The 10,965-nt window shown below is 32.1% G+C and overlaps 1 protein-coding gene across 8 annotated transcripts in view; it reads right to left on the bottom strand.

Annotated features, from left to right (window-relative positions):
- Positions 1-9,471, bottom strand: part of LOC139501892 (lisH domain-containing protein ARMC9-like) — a 38,679-nt gene extending 29,208 nt beyond the window's left edge. For 5 of the 8 annotated variants that reach the window (XR_011658684.1, XR_011658685.1, XR_011658683.1 and 2 more), the window contains exons 1-8: positions 9,312-9,459; positions 7,838-7,910; positions 5,204-5,329; positions 4,198-4,365; positions 2,963-3,112; positions 2,424-2,516; positions 2,277-2,304; positions 823-914 (exon numbers count right to left, since the gene is read on the bottom strand). Coding sequence is in view for 2 of the 8 variants with exons in the window: in XM_071291168.1 (XP_071147269.1) it covers positions 823-914; positions 2,277-2,304; positions 2,424-2,516; positions 2,963-3,112; positions 4,198-4,365; positions 5,204-5,329; positions 7,838-7,897 (717 nt within the window). In the remaining 6 variants the exon portion in view is untranslated. Of the gene's footprint in view, positions 1-822; positions 915-2,276; positions 2,305-2,423; positions 2,517-2,962; positions 3,113-4,197; positions 4,366-5,203; positions 5,330-7,837; positions 8,850-9,030 lie in introns of all 8 variants that reach the window. The other 3 variants (XR_011658682.1, XM_071291168.1, XM_071291169.1) reach the window with 3 other exon arrangements.
- Between the last annotated feature and the right edge of the window lie 1,494 nt (positions 9,472-10,965).

Here is a 10,965-nt window from a genome sequence, read left to right on the forward strand (position 1 = left end):
TATTACACAAGATTTGGGTGTGGAATCTGTTTTTTTCATGATCTTTAAACAATACACAGGCAATCTTATTCTTTCTTTCTGAATGATCTACGTGACGTCATCAGACATGGTTGTCTTTTTTTCATGCCGTCACATTAGGAAATTCAGAGAAAGGCAAGAAAATTTGATGTCAAAATTGGATTTTAACCAATGAAGAACTGAGTTCAAACGAACCAGACGTTGATTATTTTTTTATGCAATGGGTGTACAAAGGGATAAATTGACGAAGAATTAGAGAAACACACTACAAATACAGACATCTTTTTCCACACTTATCTGACACGTTGCTATACCATAATTGTCCGTCGTCTTATAGATGTATATCCTACATCAGTATTTTCACATTGTATTTATATCATTTTTTCGGAAAAATAAGACAAAAACTACAAAAAGGCCAAATAAAACATTAAACACAACAGATTGAAAAGACAACTTACCAGTGAAAACACTGAAAATACAGGCAAGAAAGTCAAATTATTTTTCCTTACCATGATATTTTACATGCATCATTTATCATGCCCTGTCACATGTTTAAACTAAGAATACCAGTTTGATGATCATTAGGGATGGGGTAATCGTAATCGATTGTAATTGATTACATTTTTTCAAAAATCCTTCGTGTAATCGATTATTAATAATCGATTACACTTTGTCAGTAATCGTGCCCATCCCTGATGATCATGTTCTAATATGAGTTTTGTTCAAGTCCAAAATCTGCATGCAAAATAAATAATGAACAATGTCCATGCATGTTAGACCATCAGTGAGGAGTGCTAGAAGTACCTGTACACGGTTGTGTCGTTTAATGTACGACATTGTCTTTCGTTCTGAGTCAACTAACTGCTGCTGTAATCGGGATATCTGTTGAAATTGCTCTATTGAAAAATGTTAAAAACATAACATAACATAAAATAATAAGAAAGTTTCAAGTTAAAAGCTTGAATAGGGATTCTTCAAAAACTTAAAATATTATCATATTTAATTAACAGATTAGTTCATCTTCTTCATTCTACCTTGAAAACAAAAGAATTGTTTCCATTTCATATTTTTGTGAGTAATTACAATTTATTTTCTTCACATTATATTTGATCTGACATTGAACAGCTCATTCACAAACTTAGGGAGCTACCATTTGATTTTTATGGGGGGGGGGGGGGGAGGCTAGGCTGAAAAATTTTGTCCTGCATTTTTTTTTAGTTGTAATCTCTGTCCTGCCTTTTTATTTTTCACTCTATTCCGTCCTGCCTTTTTTTTTTTTTTTTTAGTTTATCGTGACTTTTTTTACCTAAATTGTCATCCAGACTTTTTTTTTGCAAGTGTCTCATCCTGCCTTTTTTTCACTCAAAATTCCTGTCCTGCCTTTTTTTTCAAATTTCATCCTAGCCCCCCATAAATATCAAATGGTAGCTCCCTTAAGTCCATATCATTTAAAATATCAAGCAGAATTATTAAAAAGCTCAAAGTATTGCTACAAAAAAATGATAAACATTGAATTATTTCAGAAATTAAAGGGTATCTAGTAGTGGCTGTTTCAGGATAAAAAGTTTCTCCAGGGGTGTCTATCAGGTTTCTGCATACAGATTTGATTGGTTTCTGAGACCAGAACATATTTTAGCTTAAGGTATATGGTAAAAATTCAAGCAGAGATTCTGAAAAAAGTAATTTTATCTATGAACACACTTTTTCAGAATCCCAACTTGAATTTTTTACCATATACTGTAAAAATCCAAAATTATTGCATGCGTTTGTTATTGGGATTTTGTCATTTGAGACTAAAATGCAATTCAATTTTTTGTGATATTGAGAAAAATCCTCAATTAAAAAATTCATCAAATTGGGAGTATAAATTATTGCAATTATATATAACCCTGTTGCTTTTTCGCAATAATAAAAACATCCCAATAATTTCTTAATTTACCTAACCTTACATTTTTTGGTCTTCTGAAACAACCCATTCGTCCTAAATAATTACCTAGTCAGAATTAATTTCCCTTATGAAGTGGTTTACAATTTATTTATAGTCTTATCACTAACATAAGGTTATTCAGCATGTTCAGTAGCTAGTGATTGTATTTGATTTACTCTGAAATTTATATTTGTACATGCTAAAGATATCAATTTAGAAGACACACAATTTCAGTAAAATTTTTACAATGAAGATATCTCTATCTGTATAAGCTATAGAGATCAATTTACAACCTAATTTCAGTCAAATTTTTACAATGGAGATATCTTACCATTTTCATCGCCAACTTTATTTCCTCTCTGATTGAATGTTAAGGAAATTGTTCTGCATTAGTACAAAGTAGGATAAATGGTAGAAACCATTTTATGACTAAAACATAATGCTATTATCTTTTCCAAGACAAAATGTAAAAGGATACATAAAGATCGAACAATTTAGGCTGTGGTGTTGACTTCAATGTTAATGTCAGGAACTTTTCCAGTCTCAGCTCTAAGTCCTTTACCCATGTGTCCTGCAAAAAGATGTCAAAATATTAGCTTACAATAATACATGGATGGCTGCTTAACGTCCAGTGGCTAATGAATTGCCATATGGTGACTTATAGTTGTTAATTTCTGTGTCATTTGGTCTCTTAAGGAGAGTTGTCTCATTGGCAATCATACCACATCTTCTTTTTTTATACCCAGGCAGTACTTTCCGTACATGGTAATTGCATTAATAATGGTGAAACTTGTGAATTTGTCCCTGGTAGAATATTAAAATCCATTGGCTTGTGGTTGTAATTACCACCAATGAACGACAACCACTAAACAACAGGTTCCTGCTATAAACATAAGACATTTTTTTTATCTCTTTTACAATGGAGTTCAATATACATCTATTTTTGAATAATATTTTTTATTTTCCTGAGGACTTAAAACTCTGCCTTGCCTTACTAAAAAGGATGTTTATACTTACTGTGAACAATTCTTTATAAGATGGATGACCCTTGGCATTGGGTACAAATGGTAAAGCATAGTATGGTAAAAATTCTGTGGTCTGACTCAGTGTAGCACCTCGGGTTTCTAAGTACTTCTTAAAATCTCCCATTGCTCTGTCAGCATCTCTCTACAAAGAAGCATCAACATGGCTATTAGCATCATATTGAAGATGAAATCCATTTCTTTTTACATTGTAATAGAAACCATAATAATAGAAAAGTTTATTTTGATTTTTTGATAAATGAGAATATGCACTTTATAAATTTAAATGACATAGATAAAATTACATATATACTCAACCCAAGATCACACATTCAGGTAAATAAGTTGGGATCCTTTTTAAAACAGTCTATTGAACTGAGGACAGGGGACTCTTGAAATATTCACTTTTATTATGTATATTAATGATCTTGTTTTTATCTATTTTTTCATTTTGTTATGTTGTGTCACATACGATAAATATGTAATTTTATGGCAATAAAGATTCAAATTGAGTTGAATCGATTTTACTATGGATTCATTATTGTTCATGGGGATACCATTGTTCATGGGGATACCATTTTTGGTGAACTTTAATTGTGGGTATAGGTGAACAATGAACTTACATTTATAATGGAAGTACAAAATTACTATCGGTTCCTATGATTTTATTTAAATATCCTGGAAGCTACAATTTTTTTTTGATCCATGAAAAGAAATGTATCCATAGTATTATAAACATCAAAAATAAAAAATCTTTGACCACCATTTCAATTCTGGTCCAGATAAAATATACTTCTGTACAACAACAATGAAATAATAACATGGTTTCATACAATAGACAACTTTCAAGTTCAATGCATTTCAGTCAAAAACTTTGGTTTCAGTGAACATCATTTGTGTGTTTAGGGGCATCGTCACTTCAGTTCCCATGTTGAGCGAGTGGTTGGAAAACTATAATGCTATATATCAGGAATTATTTCGGCAAATTGAATTCTCTTAATTGACAATCAGCACTGCTGTCACTAGGGAATTGTGATTAAGTACCTACCGAACAAACATCATTTCCAGTTTATCCTGCACAATGACGATCACTTAGACGCTTGATGAACGTTGATAGTGCAGGGATATAGGCGATCCCCTCTATCTGGTAAATGATGTCATAAAGGCACGCATAATTGACGAGTTTTTTTCCAGTGACTGACAAACTCGAAAGTGGTCTATTGATCTTACCTGCCCTCTTGCAAACTTTATTGGATACACAGCAAAATATATATTGACATAAAATTCTAGTTTCTTGGCTACTGGGTCCTGGTCTTTCACAGATGCTGCCAGATTTTCACTCCATAACTTCAGAAATCTATCTCTTTTCCCTTTATGGAAATTTTGCATCAATTCATTCTGAAAATTAAAGTTCATATAAAACATGAAAATACAAATTAAAAGATGACAGTTTAAAAACTTTATAATTTGGAATCTTCCATATATAATTAAACAAATAATTATTGAGTATGTTTTTTTGTTTTTGTTACCATATATAGTAACAACTACTCCTAAATATTGAAAAACTATATGCTTCAATTTGACAAAGGATTTAAATTAGGAGTTTTGAGTTTCATTATGTTTCTAATTACATTTGGCTTTTTATGACAAGGTTGTAGAAGAGATAATTATTAATTGTGGTTACCTTGAATGACAGTGTATCACTAAACAACGGCATTTTTTTACTGTATTACCTCCTACATGTAGTGTGTTTAGTACTTTGTTGTTTCTATTAGAGATGTCTGCTTGTAATGGTTTGGAGTTTCCGTCAGATTTTCGGAATCCACTGTTTTTTTCCATTTGAATGCCTTCAAAATTTTGCCTATTGACCCCCATTTTTGTTTTATAAATCTTTTATGTGTATAATTATAAGCCATCTGTAAAAGTCTTATAAAATCTTTGTTATATTTTAATAGTTTTTGAGAACTTAAAACTTGTCAATTATAAAGCTATGAAAAATCAAGAGACAACATTTTCCTGCCAAAATTTCAATGGATCTTTTTTTTTGCTCTTTTGGTTCCTTTCACAATCCCCTATCAATATACACTAGTGTTTTGAAAAGCTTGTTATTTTTAAACTGAGTAACAGACCTCCTTAACAAGATAACAAGATAACCAATTAAATGCTTGCCAGTAATTTTTTATCTGAATCTGAGTACAAACTCTTCGTTATTAATATTACTATGACAACTAAATACCTGAATAGCCAGCAATTTCTGGTTTGATTTTGACTTTATACTCTGTGTAGTGATAGGTTTCTGCTTTGTTTCGCATTCTTTCTGGAAAGATACCAACGTCTTGTCAAATGTCACAAACTCCAGGTACTGAAAAATACAAAAGTCAATCAACTTCCATGGTCAACAAAGTATCGTCTGATGAATAATAATGGAATTTACAAACTTGTCAATCTTACCATTTACCATTATTTATGGATAGGAAATGGTTCTTTTTGTTTGAAAGTTTACTGTAATACATATATAATGTACATTTGTACTACATTCTGTATGTCTGAGGATAGTTTAAGAAAGTTATTAAAGTTTCAAAAACTTTAATAACTGAGGAACAGCCGCCAACGACTCGCAGGCTGGACAAAAACTATTTGAATCCTGCATACTAAAAATCAAAAGTGTGTATCTAAAAACATTATTGCATTTGAAATTCAGTATATTTTGTCCACTTTCGTACAAAATCTTTGTTCAATCTAATTTGGGTGTAAACTTTAAAAGACATAAGTTTTGTAAGAAAATCTGGACAAAAATTGTCACATTTCACTTTATCACATATACATATACATGTACATGAAAATGCCTGCAACTTAAACTTTTCATTTCAAAACAATGGACATGTCATAATACTGTAAAGGATTTCGGCCTCGTTGTTCAACAGTTTGTGTCCCCTCCCCTCTTTTCACTTTTTATAATGTTAAATCTCCGTTTAGCCGTATTGGATACTTATAAATTTTTGAATATGTTTCTTTTTATTAGAATAAGTTATCTTAGATATTTAATACTTAATCACATTGTGTTATGAACAGTAACTTGAGTAAAGATAAAAATAACGTCAAGTCCCACCTATTTATTTTTGTACAGTGTAAATACAGAATTTCCTTATACTGGACCTACCTTTATATATTTGTTGATGATTGTTTTATGTTGTTTTAATCTCTATATATAATTATATTGAGTGAATTAGTTAACCTGGTCAAGTTTCTAGAGACTCAGAGTCTCTCTTTTTCCTTGCAAGGTGCCATGTTTACTGGAGTCGCTTTACCGTAAACTGTCAAAGTGCACTGTCGTGAACCGCAATATTATGTTGAACTAGAGTCTATCGAGTCGCTTTTGACGTCAATATGAAGTCTTTTAAGCCTTTTTGTTGTATATATATTGTACTACCAATAAGCGTGTTAGTCGTGATTGGACTACCGTGGCAAAAGGGTGCTTACAATCACAAGCCTAATAATAAATCCTTTCTTCACTGTAACTTACAATTTGAGTCTTGCACTTTTAAAAGGTTAGGAAATATTTTGTCAGAGTTTTACTTTATGTAAAACATAGATTTATAATTTTATATTATAAGAGACTCTAAAGATTAGAGATCCTTAGACGTACAAAAAGCTATATACTGAAAAGTACAGAAATATAAAATATTCCATATTTTATACAGAGACTCACCGACGCAGTCTCGAGTCTTAAAGTCGCTATTCAAATAAGCCGGAGTCGCAACTTATACATTTGAGACGTCGACATAACTTATATAATCATAGAGATTTCTATAATTACTTGTTAATAAGATTGTTTATTTAATACATGTGTATATAGAACTTGACCAGAGTACTCACTAGCTTGCATACTATTTAAGCGTTATTTATTGTGTTGATCTGATGTAAAAAGAGATACAATATTGAAATTGTCTAAATTACATATCTATAACTGATCATAGTAACACTTCATTAAATCATTAACTTTAAATGAATTATGTATTTCTGTCTTCTGAAACAACGCATCTTTTAATATACCTATTGGATTACAGGGTTGAGTTAACCCAAGGGAGCAGTCATTTGAAACAGTATTTATTGCCGAGTATTAGTTTGTCTGACGGATTGTATAGTTTTGTCAGTGGGTCAGAGTTTCAATTCAGGGTAACGAAAACGCTATAGCAACACTGAGCGAAAACGTTACAATACTTTGCTTTCAGGGCTAAATGGGGCATTTACTGAACCAAACCTACTAATACATGTATACCCCTGTGAACTAGATCTTTAATATAACTTTGTATGTTATAACAATTATGTGAATGTGTATTCATACTTCACTTAAAAATAAGGTCTGCACATCAAACATTTTACATCTAGATAGAATCAGAAATTAAATGATGTTTTGGGGCCAGCTGAAGGATGCCTCCGGGTGCTGGAGTTTCTTGCTGCATTGAAGACCAATTGGTGGCCTTAGGCTGTTGTCTGTTCTATAGTCAGGTTGTTGTCTCTTTGACACATTCCCCATTTCCATTCTCAATTTTATTGTGTATAAGTTTCATAACATTTGGTTGAGGCAAACTAAAGTTAGAGAATGGAAACAAAATTTTTAGCAATTTTTCTATTTGTAAAGGGCCATAATTCTAGAACAGTAAAAATTATGTTACCAAAAATTCATATTTGTGTTCTGTGGTAATAAGCATTGTGTATAAGTTTCATAACATTTGTTTGAGGCAAAATAAAGTTAGAGAACGGTAACCAATTTTGGGATGTACGTATATACGGACAAGGCTAAAACTTAATGCCCCATCCGCTACAGTGGGGGCATAAAAAAATACTTGTCTAATTTTATATTACTAACCTCTTGTACAATGGCATTGAGTTCTCCCTCAAATGACACCACAGACAAAGATCCAGACATATCTTCTTTCTACCTAACAATTATAAAATTTGCATTATCAGACAAGAAAGAAATGGAGGATTTGCATTATTCACTGCATACAAGTGTCTACATGTACAAATATTACTCTAAGAATTGAGATATCACAGTCATCATTGGTCTGTCTCCGATCTGTGGTTAGTATGAATTTCAATATTGGCCAATATGTGGTGCTGAAATTTTTTAACTTGATACATTTTTTTTTCAAACTTAGAGTGTTTCATTAGTATATATTTAGATTTAAAAATATGATCATAACAATCATTGCTTTCATCATTCAATAATTCTTAATTATATACTAATTATTATTATCAAATAATAGGAAGCATATCTAAAACACAAGAAGTTCAATTAAGACCCAAAGGCATGCATACATGTATCTACATCTACATGTATAAGACATTATGCTGAAACAAACATCTCTTAATATACAGTAATACATTTAGTTGGTCGCCTTGCTTCATTTTGGTCTCTTGGGGAAAGATGTGGTACATGTTTGAAATGCTTTTATCCCTCAGAGTTCGGAATTGTAATAATATGTTTGTGTTGAAATTTTTAGTACCGTAGATGCATTACATGTATTTTTTTCAAACATAGACTATTATATAGTGTTTCATTAGTTTATAAATATGAAGATTTAGTATGATTGCCAACTTTCCAAGGTGTTTGTTTCTGTTTTTTGGATGTAGACATGTTTATTTCTTCATTTATCTCACTGTCATTTTTTCATATTTAGACAGTTTTCAAAGTGGACTCCATGTTTATAATGGGCGTCGTTCAAAACAGTTCAATATTGTACGTTGTAGACCATGGAGATATAAAGGTAGTCTAACTAGTTGAGTTACTGTAGGGAAGACCTTCTTTGGCTCAATTGGTTAGAGCGCTGCCTTTAGATCGCTGCCTTTAGATCCTGAAATTGAGGGCTCCAATCCTGCTAGAATCCTGTTACCGTTACAATCCAGCAGTCTTCACGCTGGACTGCTAAATCTACAGGCCCGCGGTTCAATTTTTGAAAACTTTTAGTTAGATTCTGTTGGCCTGTAGGTCTGATTTTTACAGGCCAAAGAGCAATTTTACCAGCCTGGGCTGCCTGGGCTGCCACTCGGCGCGAAGACTGAATTATCCATGGATTTTCACATCAATAGTTATACAAGGGGAGCTGATCAAACATCTTTCCTTCTTAATCTTAGCTTGTTTTGGCAAATAATGCAGGAACAAAAATAGATGCATTACAAAATTCAGATAAGTTTAAATATTCTGAAGCTCAAAATGCATAAATTTTATCATGTTTATACAGCCATATCATTATTTCAATTTTGTCAAAATGTTATGGTGAATATAAATTTTAAAATTCAAAAAGAGGTAAATGAAGATCCATAAACATATTTTCATTTACCTTGATTATGTAGTTATTTTTTCTTTTATTCCATTTATTTCTGTATTCTTGGTATCAGAATATTCTATTTTTTGTTCATTGTCTTTATTTTTCTTTGATTTCTATGGTATGCGATGTAAACAATCTATGTCAAACAAACGCGTGGTCTTTGTTAAATGAACGCTTTATTTCATATGGAATTATGACAACTCGCCCCACATTTTCAACAACTTGTCCCCTTTTTTAAAATACTCGCCCTACTGTAGTACCTAAACTAGCCACACTTTAATAAAAATTGCTTCACAGTGGTTAAACAACTCGCCCCAATTATGAAAACCCCCCACTTATAAAAACTTATCTTTTGTATGCCATATTTGTGTATTCATGATGATGTTTCAGATCATGTAATTTCGTACCATTTCAGGCATTTGGATTTATAGCGTTACACTAGTACTAAATTCTGAATTTTTATGCCCAACCTACGATAATGAGGGGCATTATGTTTTGTGGTCCGTGCGTCCATTCGTTCGTCTGTCCGTTGTTCGTACCGTTTGTTCGTTCGTCCGTCCGTCTGTTCCGCTTGTTCGTTCGTCCGTCCGTCTGTTCCGCTTCAGGTTAAAGTTTTTGGTCAAGGTAGTTTTTGATGAAGTTAAAGTCCAATCAACTTGAAACTTATTACACATGTTTCCTATGATATGATCTTTCTAATCTAAATGCCAAATTGAAGTTTTGACCCCAATTTCACGGTCCACTGAACATGGAAAATGATAGTGCGAGTGGGGCATCCGTATACTAGGGACACATTCTTGTTGTGACTACTTTCTTATTCTTCAACTAAAACAGTACAATGAAGCCAACAATTTTCGTATTCATCATGATTAATATGTATGTTATTCATGATAGAATTTATTAATTGTCTAGTGTTAAGACATTACGATTATATTTTAGTTATCTTCTTTAAAAAGTTGATTGACCAGAGACCAATCTAATTAAAAATAGATCTCTGAGTTCGTTATGCTCATATATATATATATATAGCTCATATGTAGTATAAACGAAATCAGAGATCTATATTTTAATTAGATTGACCAGAGACATACAAATTGTATTATATGTCAATGACTGCACTACTGTATTTTTTTTTCTGTGAAAACTTGTGTAATATAACTGTTTATCATTCTGAATTATGTTTGTGAGCTAGGCCTAGAAAACATAGTGATGAAGCTTATACGGTATGTGTTGTGTGGCCATGAATTGAAATATTGACCGTCAACATTTGCAGTTCGTTACTAACAGGAAGCTTATACGACATGTGTTGTGTGGGCATGGATTTAAATATTCAGTCAAAATTATTTGTTCGTTGATACGAAGCTTACACGACATGTGTTGTGAAGGTATGTGTTGAAATATTCAGTCAACATTGGCAGTGCGTTAACATGAAGCTTATACGACATGCGTTGTGTTGGCATGAATTTAAATATTCAGTCAAAATTATTTGTTCGTTGATACGAAGCTTACACGACATGTGTTGTGAAGGTATGTGTTGAAATATTCAGTCAACATTGGCAGTGCGTTAACATGAAGCTTATACGACATGCGTTGTGTTGGCATGAATTTAAATATTCAGTCAAAATTAGTTGACAGTTGACATGAAGCTAATACGGCGTGCGCAGTG

This window comes from Mytilus edulis, chromosome 13, assembly GCF_963676685.1.
Source record: "Mytilus edulis chromosome 13, xbMytEdul2.2, whole genome shotgun sequence".
NCBI classification, from domain to species: domain Eukaryota; kingdom Metazoa; phylum Mollusca; class Bivalvia; order Mytilida; family Mytilidae; genus Mytilus; species Mytilus edulis.